The following is a 25,343-nucleotide window of genomic DNA, read 5'->3' as shown; positions in this document are numbered from 1 at the left end:
CAATCTGTTCGAGCTCACTATCGCTGGAGTGTACATGGAAGGTTATCCAGGATCCTCATGGTAGTGATCATCTGCCGATTGTTGTTTCTATTTCCAATGGGTCACATCAACCTCCATCTATCGACATCGCCTACGATCTCACCAAGCACATTGACTGGGAGAAGTACGCAGAAGCAATTATCGACGGTGAACAATCGGTAGAAGTCCTTCCACCGCGGGAAGAGTATCAGTTTCTATCAGAACTGATCATCAGTAGTGCGCGTCAGGCACAACGTCGACCAGTGCCAGGTCCGTCGGTTCGCAGGAAACCCCCCAATCCGTGGTGGGATAGTGAGTGTACAGAAATATATCGCGAGAAATCCGCGGCGTTCAAAGAGTTTCGGAAACGCGGTTCGGTCGAAAACTTCAAGCGGTTCGCTTCCCTTGAAAGCAAGTTCAAGAACTTGATCAAGGCGAAGAAAAGCGGTTACTGGCGTCGGTTCGTCGAGGGTTTGTCGCGCGAGACTTCGATGAGAACTCTTTGGAACGTCGGTAGAAGAATGCGTAACGCGTCGTCGGTCAACGAGGATCGAGAAAGCTCTCCTCGATGGATCCTCAAGTTCGCAAAAAAAGTTTGTCCAGATTCCGTGCCCGTGGAGCGAATAATTCGTGATGTTTCCGACGATAGGGACGACATGGATAGGCCGTTTTCAATGATTGAATTCTCACTTGCTCTTCTTTCATGTAACAATTCCGCTCCAGGAATGGATCGAATCAAGTTCAACTTGCTTAAAAACCTCCCCGACGTCGCTAAGAGGCGCTTGTTGAACTTGTTCAATCAGTTCCTGGATAACAACATCGTTCCGGATGATTGGAGACAAGTGAGGGTGATAGCTGTTCAAAAACCCGGGAAACCCGCGTCGGATCATAATTCGTACCGTCCAATCGCGATGTTGTCTTGTCTACGGAAGCTGTTGGAGAAGATGATTATCTTTCGACTGGACAAATGGGTTGAATCGAATGGCATGTTGTCAGACACACAGTTTGGTTTCCGTAGAGGCAAAGGTACGAACGACTGTCTTGCGTTGCTTTCTTCAGAAATTCAGCTTGCCTTTGCTCAAAAGCAGCAAATGGGCTCAGTGTTTTTGGATATTAAGGGTGCTTTTGATTCAGTTTGTGTCGATGTTCTTTCCGACAAACTACACGATTGTGGCCTTTCCCCAATTCTTAACAACTTTTTGTATAATTTGCTGTTTGAGAAGCAGATGAGTTTCGCTCATGGTGACTTGACAGTTTCACGAATTAGCTACATGGGCCTCCCCCAGGGTTCATGTCTAAGCCCCCTTCTTTACAACTTTTATGTTAGAGACATAGATGATTGTCTCATGGAAAACTGCACGTTAAGGCAGCTTGCGGATGACTGTGTTGTCTCTGTAACGGGATCAATAGCAGTCGATCTGCAAGGACCACTACAGGATACTTTGGACAATTTGTCTACTTGGGCTCTCAAGCTGGGTATCGAGTTCTCTCCGGAGAAAACTGAGATGGTTGTCTTTTCTAAAAAACACAAACCGGCAAAGTTTCCGCTCGTTCTGATGGGTAAGACAATCACTCATAGCATGTCTTCACAATACCTCGGCGTCTGGTTCGACTCCAAATGCACCTGGGGGAAGCACATTGTGTATCTGATACAGAAATGCCAAAAACGAATCAACTTTATGCGAACTATTACCGGAACATGGTGGGGAGCACACCCGGAAGATCTGATCAGGCTGTACCAAACAACCATTCTATCGGTTTTAGAATACGGTAGCTTCTGTTTTCAATCCGCGGCGAAAACACACTTGCTGAAGCTTCAACGGGTTCAGTACCGTTGCCTTCGGATCGCGTTAGGTTGCATGAACTCGACTCACACAATGAGTTTAGAGGTACTTGCTGGTGTACAGCCTCTGACAGACCGCTTTGCGGAGTTGTCGTTCCGGTTCCTCATCCGATGCGAGGTTGTGAATCCGTTGGTCATAGAAAACTTCGAAAAGCTGCTCGAACAGAATCCCCAAACTCGTTTTATGAGTGTGTACTACTGGTACATGACGCTGGAGGTAAGCCCATCTCCGGTTAACACCAATCGTGACAACTTCTCAGACTTCGACAGCTCCTCTGTGGATTTTGATCTCTCTATGAAGGATGAGATCACCGGTATACCGGAATCTTTTCGTTCCATAGGTATTCCACAAATTTTTGCAAGTAAGTTCGGGCATGTTAGCGGGGCCAGACAGTTCTTCACAGATGGTTCCAAAACCGATGATTCGACTGGATTCGGTGTCTACAACGAATTTCATAGCGCCACCTTTATGCTTCAAAAGCCATGTTCGGTATATATTGCTGAGCTAGCGGCTATATACTACACCTTAGAGTACATTCGCACTCTCCCACCTGAGCACTACTTCATTTTTACCGACAGTCTAAGCTCTCTGGAGGCTGTTCGGTCAATGAAACCGATGAAGCACTCAGCGTACTTCCTGAAAGGAATACGCCAAGTCTTGAGTGCTTTGTCCAAACGCTCATACATCATCACCATAGCTTGGGTCCCTTCACATTGCTCAATTCCGGGCAATGAGAAAGCGGACTCTCTGGCTAAGGTGGGCGCTAGCGAAGGCGATATTTATGAGCGTCAAATCGCCTTCGACGAATTTTTTGCATTGGCCCGTCAGGAGACCTTGATCAGCTGGCAATACAAATGGAGAGATGGAGAGATGGGTAGATGGTTGCACTCCATCATTCCACAGGTGTCGAAGAAGCCATGGTTCAAAGGGTTGGATTTGAGCCGCGATTTCATTCGTGTAATGTGTCGGTTGATGTCCAACCACTATTTGTTGAACGCACATACCTTCCGTGTTGGGCTCTCAGAAAGCAATCTCTGTGTCTGTGGCGTGGCTTACCAGGATATCGAACATGTCGTGTGGGGATGCAATGAGTATCGTGAGGTCAGATCTGAGCTACATGAAATTCTCCGGGTCCGAGGAAAACAACAGAAACCCGTTAGAGAAGTGTTGGCAGGACTTGATTTGGAATACATGAACCTGATTTACCAGTTTTTGAAACGTGTTGATGTCAGAGTTTGATGTAGTACGTTCCTTGTTTTCGTTGTCCGCCTTTTGGTTTTGTTGTTCGCCCCTGTCTGTCGTCACCCCCTTCCGTTTGTCCTCTTCTTGTCGTTTTCTACCGATAAAGTCCTTTCTTTTTGGTTCCGTTACAGATATGGACAATTTGTCCCATCAAAGTTTTAGTATAAGTTAGCAAATAATTTAGTTTTAAACCCATAAATCCGTCCTTCCCATTTTTTTTTTCTTCAATCCTTAACCTCGAAACAGCCGCGAGTACTTCGGCTTCCCAAACTAACATAGTTTTAAGGCAGTAATAAATTGTAAAATGTATAACCATTGTAAAAAAAAAACAAAAGATTTCGGCTCAGTTATGCCCATGTGGCGCCCGAGCCTTCCAAATAAACGAATAAGTAAAAAAAAACCCAAATATTTTTGTATAGAACGTAAGATTTCTCAAACCCTCCTACCCCCACAAACCCTTACGTAATTAATGGACGGCTCCCTATCAGCCAGCACACAGACGGACTTGCCGACATGGAGCCTCCACCTGCCCTGACCTTGGTGGGGACCCCTTTAAAAAGCGGGCTCGGATCCAACCCAGTAGACCGACGCATGGCAGCAACGCACAGTGGTTCCATTTGTTCAGGGAAGCGGTCATAAATCATTTTCTTCGTTTTTTGAAGGACAGAATCATTATAAATGACCAAAAATAGCATATTATGACTAAAAAAGGATATTTCAGTACGTTTTCTTGAACATCACTTGAAAAGTAACAACTTTAGACATTTTTATTAATGATAATGAAAATACCATTAAAAAAGCTATATTTTGCACAGAAATCCGAAATAATATATTTCCAATTATTATAAAGAGTGGTTCGAATTATATCAGTTTCTGCTGAGTATAACAAGTTAAAACATCTATCACACGATAGCATCATAATAGATTCTTGTGAATAGTATAAGTACTAGCATTATAATTGCGATTTTATTTATTTTTTTTTTACACTAAAACCTCCATTTAGGTAATGAGTCGGGACTGCCTAAATAGAATTTTTACCTAAATGGATTCATTACCTAAATGGATTCAGTTTATTACCTAAATGGATTACAAGGTTGCAAAGAAGTTCAACAAGGGAGAGTTACTAGGAGATTTAAAGGAGATCATGCGGAGTTTCAGATGGCTTTCAATGAGTTTCAGGAGGGGGTGGGTTTCAGGAGGGGAGGGGCTACAGGGGCGTTTTCGGGGGTTTTGGAGGGTCTTAGATCAGAATTGTCATTCAAATGACTAGCTGGGAACGAAACACGAAAAACCTTGCGAAAAACCCTGCAAAATTCCGCCAGACTGAAAAAATATTGAATGTCGGGTCAAAGTCGGGTCAATTTTTATCGTATGTTGGGCCATTGTTGGACCAACATCGAACAACTGTTGAGTCTATATTAGGTTTGGTGGCCAAAATAAAAACAGGTGAATGATAGGTTGATGTCGGGTTTGACGTCATCAATGCTGGAACTGAATCAATGGAATGATGGAAGGATGGCTGATTATCTCAATTTCAGCTAGAAATGACGCTGGATATTGGCACTTTTCAACACTGCATGGGGGGGGGGGTGTTTAGGGAACAACATTGCACCCCCCTCCTCCCGTACCCACCCCCTAACACCACTCACTACTTCACTTGCCCATATACCAGTCTTATACCTAATCTTAAGTACTCCAACTGAATTGAACACATTCAAATTCCATTTAGGTAACGTTACTTAAATGGAGGGACCTAAATAGATTTTACCTAAATGGATCCTACCTAAATGGAGGTTTGAGTGTAGTAGGTTTTATTTCTACTGTAATAAAAATAATATAAAATTAAAGAATTTCCTCAGAAAATAACTACCTCATAGTAGAAACACAGAAAAATCATCACAAATCGAATTAGTGTGTATAACTACAGTATCAAATAACCAATAGTAATAATTTTGAAACAATAGTAGAATAATTCAAGTACAGTAGCAATTACTTCTTCAATTGGGTTGTTTAGTGAATAAAATATTGCTATTTTCTCTACCCTAATCGAAAGAGCTCATTTTTCTGAGTATAACGTGATTTTATTGGATTATGGTTTAATTGACAAAACAGTTTTAATTTTCGTGGATAGAATGACAGTTCAATCGCTAAAGTGACAGTTCGACCCGAACAAAAAAAAAATCCCCATACAAACTTTGAATGCATTTTAAAAATAATTCCCGGACTTAAAAAATTATGAAATTTTAGATTTCGACTAATTTTTGGATGGAGAATCCGATTATAAAATAATCCGGATAACCCTAAAGAACCCAATTGCAAAATTTTAAACGATTATTCGGGATTATTTCACGATACGTACGTAAAAGAAAATTTAAAACTGTAAGTATAATGCTAACTGTGTGTCATACGATTCATGGGCCTTCGTTTTGAAGTATTCGAGTATTTCCAGTCGTTTTTGTTTCTAGCAATTGCATTGGAAATGCTATCCAGTAAAGAAGTACTTGGAATTTTTATCAAAGATAGCTCTAACCCAAAAAAAAAAATATACAAATATCGCTCTATATTGCTATACATTCGACAATGGGCCTGCAATAGTATCAAAGAAATCAAAATACAAAAAAAAAAACGTAAATAAATTGATAGAATATTTAGATTTGGGAAGGGAATATGATGAATTAGGCCCAGTAAATATTACTCAAAGAACGTATTTACTCCTTCGTCTTCCAGCACTACAGTTTTAGGTACTGGATAAGTTTTGACGAGGCCAAATGAGGATGGTTGTTATGAAATTACTCATACCTCAAGCTATACCTCCAGAACTATATTTTTTTTATAATTAATAAAATAAAAACATTTACAAAGTATGTTTTCAAACAAAATATCCCTCAATTATTGCAAAAAGCATTGGATTATCTCCTGTAAAAAAATTAGTCATTTTGGTACGCATTTCAGAAAGTTACAGAAGGACTAGTATGTATATATAATTTTGTAGTTATTTCAATACATATTTTTATAAAAAATTGCGGGTAACTTCCAATACATCCTGCAAACTTGTATGCAGATATTTGCAGCTACAACCTTCACAGATTGATTCTCCTACTCAAATCTGATCATTTGATGGCTGACGATTGATTAAATGTGATTAAGAACATGTTTGAAATCAAGGTTGCGACCATTCATTTGCAAAGATTTACATTCATTTGCTATTATCTCAGTTCAGAAGCATGCTATCGAAAAACAATGTATGGATGAATTTAACCTTGAAGTTTTATCTGAAAGTTTGCCGAATAACATTGGGGTCGCACACGCATTCCAAAGTCGTGAGCGAGCTGTGAAGGCAAGTGGAAAGTGGAAAGACATGTCCAAACACTGCACTGCACGAGGTGTCGATGCTCAAACACACCACCGTGGGTGCCAAGCCACCACCTAGCTCTCCGTGCTTCAGAACGAACACGCTCCGTGTCTGGCTCAACACCGGTGTCGGTGGCGGTGCTCAGGCACTGGGCACGGTGTTTGACGCTTCGGGTAACACGGAGCCCGAGTGTTTCCGATTATGCAAAACACTCGTGCGAGTTCAAGCGCTCGGTGCCGTTCATTCTCCAGCACCAGTTGCAAACTTGCAAATGCTGTTGGTCGACGACGAGAGTGAAGTACTTGGCGGCTCCTTTTGTGTCTTTCTCGTCCCTTCTGACTCAGTGGCTCTGATGCAGCCAAGCTACCACGCACTGTGGCCGAGCTCACTGCTTTGGTGTTTCATACAATCGGAAACACTCGGCCTCCGTGCCCAACCAAAACTGAAACACGGAGCCGAAACTGAGGCTCGAGTTATAACACCGACACGAGTGTTTCGCCAGTCGCACTGCGTGTTCATCAGTAGAAGCTGAACGAAGGTGGTGATATGAACACACACGGTGGTGTTGCCTTCACAGCTCGCTCACGACTTTGGTATGCGTTTGGGATCCCAATGTTATTCGGCAAACTTTCAGATAAAACTTCAAGGTTAAATTCATCCATACATTGTTTTTCGATAGCATGCTTCTGAACTGAGATAATAGCAAATGAATGTAAATCTTTGCAAATGAATGGTTGCAACCTTGTTTGAAATGTTAAATGAAGTTTTATTATGTATATATTCTATGGGTAAAATTATGTGCCTATGAATCATATCCCCATTGGTTCAAAAACATCCAGTGCCACTTCTTGGTACATTGAATTTGAAAGATAAACATCTATTCTGATTCTCTGCGTTGAAAACCATTTGAAAATCCATTTGGTTTTGTAATACGAGGACGCGGTGCACAACTCAAAAGTCATGTATTTTTTCGACAAATTTTGAGAATGTCAAATTGCATAACAGTACTCATGCTCTCAAGCAGAATATGGAACAGAAACTTGCATAAAAATAGTTTTTCTGCATTCTTGGGGGCATCATTGATATATAAAAAATATACAAACTCATTAATTACAGAATCGATTTTTTGATTTTTGGCCTATGGCGGTACCACTGTGCAACGCTACCAGGATGTTCTTTCCGCAGCCACTTAATCGCTGTAAGGGTCAATTTCGACCCCATGGCACCGGTATGACGTATCCGACGCCGAACCCTTGAATCACCTCTTGTATAGCATCTGAACTAGCCATTCTCCAAGCGACACGCTACCTCCTCTGTAGCTCCAAGACCATGATGTGGGTGATAGCCGTTGAAACGATATTCCAGCCAAACCCATACATCCTCTGGACAAGGTTGTCCAGAATTGTTTGCTCCCCGCTTGTAACAAGCATGCAGTCACGCATTGTTCAAACAAACGGGCTCACGAACAAACCGTGTTTCGTCGTTTCCTTTAACCCACAATCCGGACGTTCGGGAGAATCCGCAGGGCCAAAACGATGTCGACCCAGGAAGCAACCAGGACCCGAAAGGAGCTGAGTAAGGTGTAATGTTATTTCCCCATGGCACCTGTTAACCAAACTATCTATCCTCGGGATCAACCTGTGAGTCCACCTTCCTTTGGTGGAACTGCCCCACGAGCGCCGCCATTTGACCATGGAGGCAAATCTGGCAGTCCTGCGTATGTCTCTTGTGCTGCGCATTTCGAAACACTCTATGTCTTCCCCCATATCGACACCAACATTTCAAAAGGGCGTAACTGCTTTTGGAATCGTCACCTTCTTTTAAAGCTGTGGATCATGTGTAATGATTTCCATGTTGTTCACAACAAGTACCAGATGGGAAAAACTCTCCTCTTTCCGACAACCACGGTGGTTTGAGTGTAAGGGAGGCAGTACGACCTACAGTTTTGAAAGAAGGTATTACTTCCAAATGCAGTTACGCCCTTTTGAAATGTAGGTGCCGATATGAATACCGATAGGCCCCATACCAGTAGTGACATAGGACACAGTACGGTACGGTCAGGCCCGCATTAAGCATTGTGGGGCCCGGGGCCCGAGCAGTTGTGCAGGCCCCTCGGAGGTACAAATGCGATGAGCAATACATACACTTTTTATTTGTTTTTGAGCAGTACTTGAACCAAAATTGTTTTTTGTGGGGGCCCCAAAAATGTTCCCCCCCCCCCCACGGCTGCCCCTTAGATCCGGCCCTGGGTACGGTACGCATTCGCAACTCTTAGGCACGTTAGCCTATAAGTACAAGTTGTGCGGGAAAAGAGTCAAATATTGTATGTAATATCATGTAGTATCAAAAATGACTAAACACTACAGTTAAAGTTTACACACTTAGAAAATGTTACCGAACTCGGTTGATTTTGAACCGAGTTTTTATCTGCTGAACGCTCGGTTTCCTGCTCGGTTCAAGAAGCTACCACCGAGCCGAGCACCGAGCCCTCGTTAAAGCGTTTTGATTGTATCAAATGTCAAATTTACCGAACCTTCTCGGTTGTTTCTCCAATGGTAATTGAACATCGGTTCCTTTGATCTTACTGTCAAAACAACCGAACTCGGTTCTTATTAGCAGTACCTACCCCGGTTTTGAAAAAATCATTGATTTTTATAAAATTAATAAACACTCAATATTTAGGCATGTAGACAGTCATTGTTTTATTTTTCTTGGCGCAAATGTTTCCATAACTTATAAAACTTGTGGCACACAAACCACACACATTTCCCATTTGAAAAACAAGGGGGCAGGCCCAATGGCAGCTCTTTGGGCAAGCTGGATCATGTATTCACTTCTTGCTTGGTAATGACTTGCTATAGACAAAATATTAAAATACAGAACGACACAGTATTTACTCCCTGAGGAAAACACTCAGCAAATCTCGAAACGTTGGAATAGTATAAAACGGATAAAACGTCGTTCGTTCAATAAATACTGCGTAGCCGAAAACTGTAAATTAAACCATACTTACCTTACCGATCACCGATCGGACTAAAGCCTGAGTGGTCTCTGCTGTACATAGTAGCCGTCTCCATTCCACTCGGTCCTACACTTGGTCGACCCAACTAGCTCACTGCGCACCACGTCTTCTTGTACCGGTCGGATGACTCTCGAGAACCATTTTAGTCGGGTTGCTATCCGACATCTTGATGACGTGACCCGCCCACCGTAGCCTCCCGATTTTCGCGGTGTGGACAATGGTTGGTTCTCTCAGCAGCTAATGCAGCTCGTGGTTCATTCACCTGCAAGTCCCGTCTTCCATCTGCACTCCTCCGTAGATGGTACGCAATACCTTCCGATCGAAAACTCCAGAGCGCGTTAGTCCTCTGTACGTAGGGTCTATGTTTCGTGCCCGTAGAGGACTGCCGGTCTAATCAGCGTTTTGTAGATAGTTAACTTCGTCTGACGACGAACTTTGTTCGATCGTAGAGTTCTGCGAAGCCCAAAGTAAGCCCGATTTCCTGCCACAATGCGTCTCTGAATTGGGGTTAGTATCCGTCCTGATTTAGCAGGACATGTCCTGATTTTGGGACTAATGTTGGCCGAGTTTTACTCGTTTTTGAGAAAATACATGAAATGTCATGATTTTCTATGCTGTGTAGCTGGGAACCCAACTCTGAATTTCTCTGCTGGTGTTGTTGTCGGCGGTCACCAGTAAGCCCAAGTACACGAATTCTTCAACCGCCTCGATATCATCACCGTCGATAGAAATTCGGGGTGGCGGGCGCGGTGATTCCGCCATTTGCCATCATGTACTTTGTCTTCGACACATTAATGACTAATCCGATTCGCCTGGCTATCCAGCTTTTAACGCTGGCTGGCCATAAATTTTGAATCTGCACATAGACAAAAAACTTGAGGGCTCACCCTGCAAATGATAGCTAAGGGTGTTAGAAACAAACTTTTGTATGACGGCAACTTTTAGAAATGACGTTTAGAGGTCGCCCCGGCAAGATTTTTGTAAAATGACCATTTTTCGTGATAAATTTCATACAAATATTTTTTATCGCACAAAAGTTGGCAATACTCACCATGTTTATATTTTTTACAGCTTGCTATAGATCCAAACTACGTGGAAAAAATAATAAACGACATGTTTTGCAGGTAACTTGTTGATACTAAATTTTTGAATTTACTAAAATTTGTCATTTTTTGATATGCTATGCATTTTACCTATCATAAAAAGTATCTCATCCTAACGTTAATTTAAAACAATTTCCATAAAAAGATAGGAAATTTTATGAGGAATTCACTTTTTCCGAAGATAGCATAGTGTTTTTACTATCCGTTTTAGCGTTATTCACGATTTACTATTTGGTGAAATTTGATTTTTTGGGTATTTTTATTAAATGTCCCATAAGAACTTCCTAAAAACACATACCTACAATGTGAAAAATCACGTATGCTCAACAAGTTTTTGTCTTGAATCTGTTCAGGAATTATGGTGACTTCATTTATTGAAATTTGGCTTCTGTTGTTAAATCCATTTTCTTTGATATAGAATGGTACAGGTACATACTAGCGAGAACTTTTATCATTAGGTACAATTTTGAGATGCTTCAGTAGGCCATGGCATTTTTAAAAGTTATGTACTGACAATGGTTTATATACATGCATAATACATAATCAAACGCACGGCACATTTTCTATAACATTTAGACGGTTATATATTCCGCGAAATATACCGTTTTTATTTTTCAATGATGTTGTTTAAATAGTTCACGGGTTCCCAATCGGTGGTCCGCGGCCCCCCGAGGGGCCGTGAAGGCTGTCCGGGCCACGATATTACCAAAACAATTGTTATTCTATTTTGTGCATATTGTACCAATTTTTAATTTTGTACACCGCTACCCCCAAAAGCCACAATTTGAGGAACAAATTTTCAGTATAAAACACCTTCAGAAGAAAAACAAATTGTCTGCGCCGCTATTTTTCAGCTACGAAATGTGGGTGTCGAATAAAAAAAAAGTATCATTCGGATCGTCGAAAATCCCTCTCACAGTAAGTGTTGCAAATTGCAACGAAATGAAGAGACAGATTTCCGATTTCTTCAACGCTTTATTTAAGTTGCGATTAAACGCGATCGACAACGTTAAAAAATCCCTATTGAAGAGACAATCATAAGGATTTCCTTGTTATTTGGTACAATAATTAGGTTTAGGTGTTCTCTGTTGTACATTTCCCATAATTGTATGTTTAAATGATATATGGTATATGTTATGTTGATATAATATATGGTTGGTATATTCTGGTACCATTTTAAGAGGAATAATTGTCTGACTTACGTTTAGTGTCTCGTTTCTGTTTGTTCCTCGTTTAGTTCGTTTATCGGTGATGGGAATGCTAAAACATCAATTTTAGGATTACATTCATGTCCCAATATTTCAACAGCAAATTTTACCTGTTTTTGTATGTTTTCTGTGTTAAGCTGCTAGCTTCTGGAAAAGCGGTCGGTTTACGATAGTAGCTATAGAATTTAGGTTTAATTTTTTAATTATGTGTAAGAGCATAAACTAAACATTGCATGTGCATGAACTAATTTACTCTCATATCCGTACTATTTTCTGTAGTTTAGGCACTTTTTAACCACTTATTTTTATTAGAATTAAGTAGTTCACTGATTTAAATTAATATTTATACTAGGTTTCTTTAATTCACTTTAGTTTTAAGTAGAAACTCTAGCAGTGAAAATTTAATTGAAAATTAGCTGAAGCACACTTTGCCTGCCCTATTGTTCTGCTATTATTATCATCGATCATTTCTCTCTGGTCCTGACGTAGCGCAAATGTCATGGCCACTGTCAAGGTTGATGGGCTGAGGATGTAGGTACTCACTTAATAGGTGTTACGATGTGGTGGTGCGAAGCAACGGTTTGTTGCGACAGTAAGTTTCTGGCTACGTCACTGTACCCAAAAAAACTTGGTTTCGTTCATTAAATTCATATTTTTTCTAAACACTTTCAGTGGGCCCCAGATGTTTTGACAAATTTTAAAGGGAGTCGCCACCTCAAAAAGGTTGGGAACCCCTGAAATAGTTCAAAGGCATGAATAAAACGGTCTAGTAGTCCCTATGAGTTTAATCAACATATAGGACCATAAATATGACGTCACATGTTTACGATCATTGCTGTTGTTTACCAATAATAGCCTACCTTGTCTTATTGTATGCCGTGTACACAGAGCAACAGACGTAACACTTGGAACAAATTTCATTAAAAAACATCGTCACGAAAACGTAGCGCCCAATGCTAAACGTACTTTGTTTGGCCGGGCCGCCACTAGATGGCGGTAGTAAGCAAACGTCAAACAGGAGCAAAAACGATACCAGCGCCGCGAGTGGTCAATCAACCTACTACTGAATATTTGCATCAACCGTTAAAAAGGTAATCGATGGGAAGCGATGAGAGTGTGACGTCTGTTTCTCTGTACCGTGTAAATATGTGTTATGATAATCAAATTGTTCTAACATTGGATAACATTACGTTAACTCGCTGGTTCATCTCATCCCACCCGTTTCAATTTGCCTCAGTGTATATTGTTTTCGGTGTCGATAAAATAGTTCAAGTTAGTAAATGTCAAAAAAGACATGCTCTGCTTTTTAGAATGTCTTGAATTGGAACCTATTATCTAAAAACTACTCTTACGAAAGGTGTTTGTAACCGCGATTTCAATATGGGATGGATCAATATGGGATGGATCAACGATCAATATGGGATGAATCAATGCCTTTTTTCACTTTGTCACTGTTTCCTGGGCTGTTTAACTGGTCCAGGACTTATACGTCTTCGAGCGGAGAAACAATTGAAAAAATCGACAGAAAAGTAACATAAACGCGGAAGTATGGCTCAACATTTTGTGGAGAATATCTTTTTAAAAATCAATCTTCTTCTTCTTCTTGGCGTAACGTCCTCACTGGGACAAAGCCTGCTTCTCAGCTTAGTGTTCTATGAGCACTTCCACAGTTATTAACTGAGAGCTTCCTCTGCCAATGACCATTTTGCATGTGTATATCGTGTGGCAGGCACGAAGATACTCTATGCCCAAGGAAATCAAGGAAATTTCCTTTACGAAAAGATCCTGGACCGACCGGGAATCGAACCCGTCACCCTCAGCATGGTCATGCTGAATACCCGTGCGTTTACCGCCTCTGCTATATGGGACCTTTAAAAATCAATATACAGTACAAAGCTTGTAGAAAGACTTAGCTTTTCTAGAATTCTTTGCTAGTTAATTTCTGTATGAATTGATTGATTTGACTTTATTTAAGAGACTTTCAGCCCTTGGCTGTTGAGCATACGTGGTTTTTTACTTTGTATATGTTTTTGGAAGTCTTATGTGACATTTTCAAAAAAATACCTGTGGTACTTCTCTTTTGACAGTATTTGCCTATGTAGTGATATGGTCACACGGTTTGTGTTTGTCTCCTTGTTTGATTTTGTGGTATGGTTAAATATGTTTTTCTCCTCGTTAAGTCAGTTGTCGCATGTTGTTTTTTTTTTTCATCGAATCAATCGAACCCTGTATGTTAAAATATAGTCGATCCTGTGTCAAAATGTTTTCTTGATTTCGCTAATCGTTTTCTACTTAAGTTCATCTCTTGTGTCCTTAAATTGCCATCGGTCCAAAATCCACATGTAACTGAACTTCTGAACATCTAAGAGATAATCAAAAATACGCCAAGTTGATCAGTTGATTGCAATAAAATTTTAAAATAAAAAAGATTTCATGCCAACTTTCATCCCGCTACAAATACTATTAAAAATATTCAAATTCGTTCAATTGTCCTATCGGTCCTACCTAGATGAACCATGTCATTTTCTCAAGCGTAGCCTAGAAATGTCAACCTAGTCATACACAAGTAACGTTGTTCAGTTAATATAAAGCTATATAAAGCAGTCAGTTTTTGTCCAAAATGTCACGTCGAACGCATTGACGTCAACAATGCGTTTAAGTGGTCGCACGTTAGCTTTGAATCTATCAGCACAATTAAGTGCTGCAAATCTCCTTCCCACTATTGATTCTTCGGTCGATTTTTATTGCTTTATTTAAAGAAAATATGACCAACTAACATTGTAAAAATTCGAAAAAGCGACTATGACGTTAATAAATTACTATGTAATGAAAATCAACCGAGAAACGTGGGAAATAGAGCCCAAACAACATTTAGAAGTCAGATGGCTGTAAAAGGTTCCTAAACCTGTCACAAATCTTATAATACTTTTATTAGGATTTGTAACGATCATCAAAACCATCTCAAATCCAACCGACTTGGTACTATTGCTTGGGAATAGACTCTACTGAGCCCCGGCGGTTCCTCCTGTTTATCGAGCATGTCTGATGCATATGATGAGCCATACTCCATCTGCAGCAGCCGGTTCGTGATGAACCGTTGGAGGCGCATTAAAGTGTTAAAAAGGTGATATGTTTCACTAAAGAACACTACATTACAATAATCAAAATGAAACTCCTTCACTTTAATACCGTCAACCCCTGCGAACTTGGCCAGTTCTCTCTTTTGACAGTTATACTGATAATGATAATTCCAAGAGCTCGGCCTACTCATCGAGCTGCTAACCCGACTAGATGGACATTACAAAATTATAACAAGCTGTGTTATTTTGTTACAATAATTTTTTATAACAAGGGTTGTTATAAAACATGTACCGTTAGTAGTTAAAATAACAAAAATTCTAACAAAATTCTCACTGAAAAGAACAAAAATGTAATAACTTGTGTTATGATCATAACAAAAACATTACAAAATTTGTTCCATGAAATATGATAGAATATAACAAAATTATAACAAATTGTGTTATAATTCCTTTGACACCAATTAGGGTAAAAACTATTTTTATACTCATTTTTTGGGTAATTATTTTGAGTGTGCTATTCTATTTTTAGAAAATAATAGGTCACGCAAAAAAACTTTCTAGTTCATTATAAAACATACATACCCGGACGGGATTTGAACCAATAATCCTACCATCGCTAATTATCAGTCGCCTTTACCAATGAGGCTATCACAGCACCTGAAGCGAGCAATGAAAGAAGCTTTACTGGTTCCACGTATTGCCAGTTTCCCTATTCCCCCATCTCTTGTTTGTCAGTCGCAGAACAAAAATAGACAGAGATTTGAATGCAAGATCAAACAATGAACCTCTCTCTCTTACCAACAGCGCTATCGCGGTGCGCAGACATGCGCACTGAAACACTAATAACAGTGGTGGCGTGCGCATGGCCCGTCGTCGTTTGTTGAACAAAGAGAACGACGAAAAAATAGCCAGTCGACTATTTATGATTGAGCTTCGTCATGGGGTGCTTTCTGGCGGCGTCAAAGTTGCTGTAGTCGTGATTCTTTACGGACGGTGATGATTGAGTTTGGTTTTTTTTCTTTGCGTTGTGAGACCGACGATCATACACGTACCAACGTAGGCGTAAAAGGTGGCTTTGTTTTAATTGATCACAATTATATCATAGGCTGATATGATAACTTTTGCAGATGCTATTTAGTTTTATTCTAAGATTTAGATTATTTTTGGAAATGAAAAAGTTGATATAATGTCAAAGCAAATATGGTCAAATGATAATAGGTCGTAATAAAAAAAAAGTTTGAGTAGAGAAATGCAGTGATCAATTTAGCAGAATTGTCATTCACATTTGTATTGTTTAGGATTATTTAGTACCGCATTTGCTATCTCCACGCTCAATAACATCCATTACTTCTTAATACATAGTCTGTTCGGTACTTTTTGACGTTATAATTAGAAGTTAGAATAGCAGAACTGTTAATATGACATATAGGTAATCCTTGCGCTGATGGTGGGTACTCAATCATCATCATCATCATCATCATCAATAATATGATGCAGCAGTCAATAAACTTAAGAAGATAAATTAAGTAATAGTTATTGCAGTGGGCATTCGAAATGCAAATATCAAATACGGGAACACCAAAAGATGTGAAAACTTGAACAAACTTAATAGGAGTTCCCATTAACGAAACAGCTGCTAATATATAGTACAATTCGTAATACTAACAAATCCACAAATCAGCAGCGCCTTGAAGGCCGTTATGCGATATCATTACAGCTAGAAGCTGTACTAAAGAATCTGTTTGTATACCAACACGGCTTGTTGGATGTAAACATTATTGTCAAATCTAACTTGAAGCGGGATATATAGCTACTGCACAAATACTGTGAAATTGTTCATGTTGCATTTATTGCACTTAAATCTAACTCCGGAAGACTTGCCGGAAGATGTGCAAATTAAATAAGAGTCCCAGCCAATAAACCTTTGCTACTATACAGTACGTGTTCATTGATTTTAAAGTAATCATTACGGAACATGTTTCCCGAGAGACCATGTCTTTTCAATACGCTCAAACTACTCCAACTCCGATATTAGAATAGAGGGGGTTAGAAACAAAGGGATGTAAGTGACAAAACCCCACTTTTGAGTAAATGAGGTTTGAAGTTTTTCATTAATTTTTCATCCCATACAAAATGTATGGAGTTTCAAAAATAAACCGAATTTTCTCTGATATATTGGAATTTTTCAAATCATCATAAAAATAATCTTAAAAATGTTCCTGGGAGCTTGAAACCTGAAGTTTTTTTATATGCTCAGCTCAAAATGGTCACTTACACCCCTTTGCATCTGGGCCGCTCAATAGTATAAGGACATGTTCCAGAAAATTTGTACTTTTGGTAATACCGCATGACCCAACCGTTCTATTCGCATAATCAATAATAAAAATAGTTTCTTATTTTAACGAGTCGAAGTTCGGTTCAAAGTTGGAAAAATAAGAGTACCTTTTAGTTTTGAGAGTACTCGGATACGCTTCCGGCATTCTGCGCAGTAAAAAAAACAAACAAAAAAACGAATACATAATATTTTTATTTTTATTTTTTGTAATGTATTTAAAAATCAAAATTATTTCATATTCTGATATAATTGTGTTATTTTTCCAACGAATCATTTTATTCAGTTGTAAAACTAACAAAGTTTTAACAGAATTTGTTTTGAATCATTTATTACAAAATTAGTTACAAAAGATTATAATATATTTTGTTATAATTTAGTTCGAAAAAGTAATAAACAACCCATGTCATAACAAAATTATAACATAATTTGTTAGTCATATCAAAATGAGATATAATTATGATATATTTTTGTTATGATCCTCTAGTCGGGAAACTACCACATCTCCTTTTCTTTCGAAACTGACCATATTCCGTTAACTGCAATTACTTCCTCCCGGTCACAACAAGAGATGGGTGTTTAGACTACAACCGCTCAAACTAAGGATTGTATATAGGCCCGGAAAGCAAAACGTTGCAGATCCACTATTTTGTCTAAACAGAAAACTTTTTTTCTGAAGCAATCCACCTTTGAGGATGTCAGATTTTTTCGCGAGTGCTTCCGTAGATAAAAATTGATGAGCGGGGGGGAGAATTTTATAAATTTTATTCCGTAGATTCCGGTTAAAAATCCGTAGATTTCCCGTAGCTTTTTGTAGGTTTCCGTATAAAAAACGGCTTTTCTGTAGATTTATTCTGCGGATCCGTAGTTCCGTAAAATAAGCGCAATTCCGTAGATCTACGGAAATTTCCGTAGATCTGGTAACGCTGCTTTGAGGTGAACTTGGAAATCTTGTCGCCTAACTCAACGGACAGAATCCGTTCCTGAGGCAGTCCTCGCCTAACTCAACGGATTTAATCCGTTCCTGAGGCAGTTCACCTTTGGGGTGAACTTATTTTTCGCCTAACTCAACGGATTAAATCCGCTCCTGAGGCAGTTTACCGTTAAGGTGAACTTGATGTTTGTTTCGCCCAGATCAACGGATGGAATCCGTTCCTGGGGCTGTTCCTTGCGAGAGAACTTGAACTTGGTAATGTTGTCGCCTAACTCAACGGATTTCAACCGCTCCTGAGGCAGTCCACCTTTGGGTGAACTTCATAATTTTATCGCCTAACTCAACGGATTTAGTCCGTTCCTGAGGCAGTTCACCTTTGGGGTGAACTTATTTTTCGCCTAACTCAACGGATTGAATCCGCTCCTGAGGCAGTTCACCATTACGGTCAACTTGATAATTGTTTCGCCCAACTCAACGGATGGAATCCGTTCCTGGGGCAGTTCCTTGAAAAGAAACTTGATTGTTTTGTCCGATTCAGGTAACCGAAGTTCGTTGCCTAGACAACAACTTGTTTGGCTTGACTTTTTTTTCCTCGCAGGATGTCCCATATTCTCGGCAGACCAGGAAGAGTTCCTTCTTGATGGTCAGCTTCACTTGCAGCTCTTGTCTGGATTGGATCTCCAAAATCGCGTCCAAAGTCGTTTTGGCAAACGCTCCGATGATCGTTTCGAAGACCCGAAAGCAAACGGGGTTCGTTCGTCGCCAATGTGGTACTTCTCTCTTGACAGTTATACTGATAATGATAATTCCAAGAGCTCGGCCTACTCATCGAGCTGCTAAACTACCACAATACCCAAAAAATCAAATTTCATCAAATACTTAGTAAATCGTTAATAACTCTAAAACGGATAGAAAAAACAACATTCTGTCTTCGGCAAAGTTTTTCCTCATAAAATTTCTTTTTATGGAAATTGTTTTAAATTACTGTTGCGGCCTGGACCTTATAATATCACCACTACAACACTCACTTAGATTTTCCTTACATGTATTGCATCACAAAATGTGGCGTGTTTCACCGGATTCCGCCCGGCGCGACGACGAAAGATATGAGTTGGAACGACGACGAAACTAAAGTACGTGGTACTGATGCGAACCAAGAGAGATACTCGTACGTGTCAAGAAAGAAAAGTTCTTCTGGGGCATTTAATAAAAATTTCACCAAATAGTAAATCGTGAATAACTCTAAAACGGATAGTAAAAACGCTATGCTATCTTCGGAAAAAGTAAAATCCCCAGAAAGTTTCTTATCTTTTTATGGAAATTATTTTAAATTAACGTTAGGATGAGATACTTTTTATGATAGGTAAAATGCATAGTAGGGTAGGTAATCAAAAGTTGAACCAAATTGCGGCTTTCCGAAGTAGCGCAAATTTTGAGTAATTTTTTCTTCCACATGGACATAATTTACTACGGCAAAATCTTATGTACATGAAAGCCACGGGTATAAGCTTTCTGTTAAGTGGTAAAAAGTTTGTATTTGCACCGAATTTCATTGAAAAGTTCGATTATTCGTCAACAATGATTTTAATCTTAATTTGAACCATCGCACATTGGTCGGGCTCCATACAAAGGAGCGGCCAAAACTCTCAAAAAACGGAATTGATATTTTTAAATCTTTTTTCGCCTTACAACAAAGCTAATGTATTGTAGTTTTATGATTCTTAATTAAAAGCATACCAGCTTTTGTATTTCAATGACATTTTCACTACCAAGGTGGCCTAAGTCATAAATTTGAAAAATGAATTATTCGAAAAAAGTAAAATAATTATATTTTGAGAATGGAATATATGTTTTCTGTTATCCAGCATATGAAAGCTTGTTATTGGACTGTTTGAATGCACATATGGTGCAAAATTAATATGTCACAAAACTTTTCAAATTTTCATATATTGTACCTAAGGAATTTTGGTAATTTTTAACTTAAAAAACGGTTCGTGTCGTCACGTGTCGCCGCAATTTCGAATAGTACATCTTAAACATCATGCTTAGGGCTGCATAAAAACGTTTAAACTTTTTGCAGAAATTTGCAGTTTTTCAAATTAGAGCTATTTAAAAAAGTCGTGTTTTTTTATATGTTTTACGTTATTTTTCCATTTTTGACTGAAATAAAATTTATCTTAACACATTTTTCACACGTTTTGAACAAACTTGATTGGATTTGATCGAAAGATGATCATTTAATTTAATTCAAATTGATTTTCTAACAAAAAACGCAAAAAATGTGGGGTTTGCTGATTTTTACCGTTTTTGAAATTATTGAAGTTACGTAATTTTTGAATACCCCTTTTTAAACACTAAAAATACTATATATCATATCTAGACAACCTATAACTTCGATTAAACACATAAAAAGAGTTTTGGCCGAACTTTATCTTTTTCCGACCATTGTGCATCGTAATCATAATTTGAACCAATTTTAATCTTAATTTGAACTACTGGCGGCAGCAGCTCGAGCATCTCCCACAACAGCCAATTTTGTGCTGAACATTAGAAAAACACATGGATCTGCTAATTCCCATAACTATTTATCATTAAACAGTGGAATTTCAACTAAGAATGTTTTAAACTCTTCAGGAACTTGGAAACTAAATTTGGATTTTTTCATCCCCCAAAAGTAAACAAAACAACCACTAGCGCAGTCTGCAGGCCAACACTGGAAGCTCGCCCCCGTTTACTAGTTCAAATTTAGATTACAAATGGTTCAACTTAAGATAACATTATCCAAGTAAGAATTACTTAAATTTGATAATTTTATGACAAATAATGCGGAATATTATTCGGTTGGTCGATTCTACGATAAATAAGCTTTCATTTGACGTGTTCACATATTGCGTGTGATACAATGCATGAGCTGTACGAGTGCACCGAAAATGTGCTTTTTCTGGGGGGAAATGGGTGAAATCACAGTGATTTTTCAATTGCCTGTTTTCCATGACAAAAACGCTTTTTTCAATGCTTTTTAAGTCCATGTTATCAGGTTATATTACGGAAAGCTGTTTAACATCTTTTTCGGGACAACATTTGGCTAAAAAGTACGTCTTTTTTATGAATTTCGAAATGGTTCAAATTAAGATTACAATTTGACTAGTTCAAAGTTTGATTTCTTACCCTATATCAAAAAATGACAAATTTTAGTAAATTCAAAAATTTAGTACCGTAAACTGGGGTGTAGTTGATCAGTGGGGTGAACCTGATCACTTAATTACCTGCGGATATCGACTTTCAAGGAAGCAACAGTTCTATTTTAACCATTCGCAATCCAATGGCGTAACATTAAAATGGAATGGTAAGTTTCTTGAAAGTCGATATTCGTAGGTAACTGAGTGATCAGGTTCACCCCGCTGATCAACTACACCCCAGTTTACGGTATCAACAAGTTACCTGCAAAACATGCCGTTAATTATTTTTCCACGTAGTTTGGATCTATAGCAAGCTGTAAAAAATATAAATATGGTGAGTATTGCCAACTTTTGTGCGATAAAAAATATTTGTATGAAATTTATCACGAAAAATGGTCATTTTTCAAAAATCTCGCCGGAGCAACCTCTAAACGTAATTTTTAAAAGTTGCCGTCATACAAAAGTTCGTTTCTAACACCCTTAGCTATCATTTGCAGGGTGAGCCCTCAAGTTTTTTGTCTATGTGCAATTTTGGGACACGCTAATACCCACGCTTTTTGTACCATTTCGTTGCAAAAACGGAGATTTTACCTTCTCATCATACAATAGTTCAGCTCATTACTTCAAATCTAGTACTTCACTGATTGTTTCCTATAGTCCATTTTACGAGCCGATTTTAAGAATGAAATTTTGACAGGAGCATGCGTCCGAACCCGTAAAAATCAATATCATCATCAACATTGTTGTCACTTCGTAAAATGGCTCATTGTCGGAGAAGAGACCCAAAACAAACAACAAAGAAGGTTTTGTAAGTAAAAAACATGTTGTTGCTCGGCATCTTTAAACGTTTTATGTAAAACAAACAGCATGTGTTTAGCTGCAATAAAACTATTATCTCGAAAAAGTCGTACCGGAAGTCACTATGTATACTAGCGCCACGTGGTGGTAAAATTCGAAACTATGCACTTCATGACTTATAAGTACTCGTACTCCTGAACAACGTTGCCGAGGATCGCAGCTTCATGTTTGGTTTCAATCGCGTAATATATCTCTCCAAAGTTATGCCGGAAGTAGTGATGTATACTAGCGTCACGTGGTGATGAAATTCGGAACTATGCTGTTCATGACCTAGAAATACTCGCAGTCTTGAACAACTTTGCCGAAGATAGTACCTTCCTATCTGGCCTCAATCTCGTGCTATATCCCACCAAAGTCACACCAGAAGTAACTATGTACACTAGCAACACGTGGTGGTGAAATTCGGAACTATGAAATCCATCACCAGGAAGTGGTTGTTGTTCTGAACAACTTTGCCGAAGACAGAATGTCGAGGTTCCGAGAGAACTCGCTACAAAGACATGGTGCTCATAACCAATCTGGGAACAAAACGGAATCGGAAGAAGTTAAAAATGTGGAACTTATGTATTCGGCTGGTTCTCAGAGGAAGCTATATTAAATTCCTATCGGTTTTCTAGAGTAGTGTAGGATTCCGATAACGTAAAAAGATTGAAATTTGGTTCTCTAACTACTGAGTTCCACGTTTTTTGCCTGTTGGTACTTTACGTTACAAAAACCCTGTTGGTATAAGCAGTGTTAACCACTCATTCGGGATACAATTCGAACAGTATGCAGTATTGTTGAACCGTCTACATTACGGTCCGTGTATGGTGTTGGCTTATTAGGGTTAAAACGTATTGGAAAATCAACAATAATGTTACTACGATCTCATTCTCGTCCAGCAATGCTTGACCATCACTACACACCAAATTTTGTTTACTGGTATTCAGCAAACTTTGCTGATTTTTTTTGTGCTGATTTCATTCAGCAATGCGAATTTACTGAATATCAGCAATTATTTTTCAACTTGCTGAACCATCTAGCAATTTTGACAGTTGATCAGCAACGTTGTGCTGAAATTCAGCAAAAAAAATGCTGAAATTCAGCAATTTATTTTGCTGATTTTTTTTGTGCTGGAAGCGTTTCAAAAAATTTGGTGTGTAGGTCTGAGTCGATTGCTCTTGACGTCGATAATGTCGCAGCAAGTGCCCAAAATAGGTCGCCCTGCCGCCTGTGCAAATGGTCTCAGACCCTACACATTCTACACATAATATGATGGACGCCAAACTGGATGGAGTGTTTTAACAAGTCTTCGTAACCACACCCTGTCACCCTGTGAATATTATTAAAGCATGCCGTCATAACACCATTAATCGTTGGTTCTGTCTATTCTTATCCCAGCTTAGGCATTCAAACTACCACCGGGGTAGTGATGGGTGGTGCTTCTTTGGGCAATCGCAATAAGGACGCCTTCCGGACCGGCGAAGAAGCCGCCAACGTAATAAAGTCTGCCTACAAGGTGCGAGCGTGCGTCGACCAGCACGTGCAAGACATGTTGATAGTGCTGATGGCATTGGCCGACGGTCGAAGTCGCATCAAAACGGAGCCACTTACGCTCCACACACAAACCGCTATCCACGTGGCGGAGCTGATGACTAAGGTATGTACTCGATGGTCAATTGTTTTGTTTTGCTGTTGCGTATTAAAAGTTCTATTCTATGCCTTTTAGACGAAGTTTACTGTTACTGAACAAGAGAACGAAGGGGTCATCATAGAATGCGATGGCATAGGATATCAAAATCATAATTCGTAGGACATTGAAAAAGTTTGCTTGACTTTTCACCATTATATTCCAAAAGTTTTGATCAAATCTTGATCAATTCTAAAACTAAAATGTGTTTTATGTTTTCTTATCACCAATCCCAGAAGTGTTATACATATAGATTTTTTTTCATCATGCAGTTGTCTAAAAACTTACGTTTTCATGGTCGGATGTCACAATTTGAACTATATTTAACTAATTCATTTAAAAAATCACAAACTGCGCACATTAAAAAAAAAGTAAAATTTTTGTACATTTTCATATGACATCGCTAAAGCAGATTTTTCAATGCTAGGAATTCATTTGATAACCATAAACTGGTTCTGTAAACTTCTAAACAAAATCTATAATTGGGCTCTGCAATGAGCCATTTTACGAAGTGACAACATTGTTGATCATGATATTGATTTTCACGGGTTGGGACGCCACCTCCTGTAAAATTTTCATTCATAAAATTGGCTCGTAAAATGGAATATAGCGTGTCTGATTTTTCTCGATTCGCGGTGTACAGCTCTGCCACCGTTCCAAATATTCTGGCAATAATGTCCATGTCGTCCGCAAAGCACACAAATTGACCGAATTTTGTGAAAATCGTTCCCCGGCTGTTGAGCTCGGCTCGTCGCATCACACCTTCCAGAGCGATGTTGAACAGTAGGCATGAGAGTCCATCACCTTATCGCAGTCCCCGGCGAGATTCGAATGAACTGGATAGTTCACCCGAAACCTTTATGCAGTTTTGTACACCGTCCATCGTTCCTTTAATCAGTCTAGTCAGCTTCCCAGGTAAGCCGTTTTCGTCCATGATTCTCCTTGAAGTCGATGAACAGGTGATGCGTTGGGACCTATTCACGGCATTTCTGGAGGATTTGCCGTACGGTGAAGATCTGGTGCGTTGTCGACCGGCCGTCGATGAAGCCGGCTTGATAACTTCCCACGGAGTTCGTTTAGGTGACAGACGACGGAAGATGATCTGGGATAGCACTTTGTAGGCAACATTCAAAATAGTGATCGCCCTGAAGTTCTCACATTCCAAATGGTCGCCTTTCTTGTGAATGGGGCAGATTACCCCTTCCTTCCACTGTAGCTGTTCGGTTTCCCAGACCCTGACTTTCAGCCGATGCACACAGGTGGTCAACTTTTCTGGGCCCATCTTGATGAGTTCAGCTGCGATACCATCCTTACCAGCTGCTTTGTTGGTTTTGAGCTGGTGAATGGCATTCTTAACTTCTCTCAGCGTGGGAGTTGGTTCATTTCCGTCCTCTGCTGCATTGGCGTCGTCGTTTCCTCGTTGCCGTGGTCTCCCGTGCCTACGTTCTCAATGCCATTCAGATGCTGATCGAAGTGCTGCTTCCACCTTTCGATCACCTCAC

The 25,343-nt window shown here is 39.4% G+C and overlaps 1 protein-coding gene across 1 annotated transcript in view; it reads left to right on the top strand.

Annotated features, from left to right (window-relative positions):
* Positions 1-24,056, top strand: part of LOC134288262 (RNA 3'-terminal phosphate cyclase) — a 30,782-nt gene extending 6,726 nt beyond the window's left edge. The window contains exons 4-5 of the mRNA XM_062852547.1: positions 23,553-23,811; positions 23,881-24,056. Coding sequence (XP_062708531.1) covers positions 23,553-23,811; positions 23,881-23,964 — 343 coding nt within the window. The 3' untranslated portion in view covers positions 23,965-24,056. The remainder of the gene's footprint in view (positions 1-23,552; positions 23,812-23,880) is intronic.
* Positions 24,057-25,343: the final 1,287 nt, after the last annotated feature.

The sequence above is a fragment of the Aedes albopictus genome, chromosome 2 (assembly GCF_035046485.1).
Source record: "Aedes albopictus strain Foshan chromosome 2, AalbF5, whole genome shotgun sequence".
Lineage (NCBI taxonomy): Eukaryota > Metazoa > Arthropoda > Insecta > Diptera > Culicidae > Aedes > Aedes albopictus.
The sequence above is the reverse complement of the archived record's forward strand: the minus strand, read 5'-3'. Positions and strand labels throughout refer to the sequence as shown.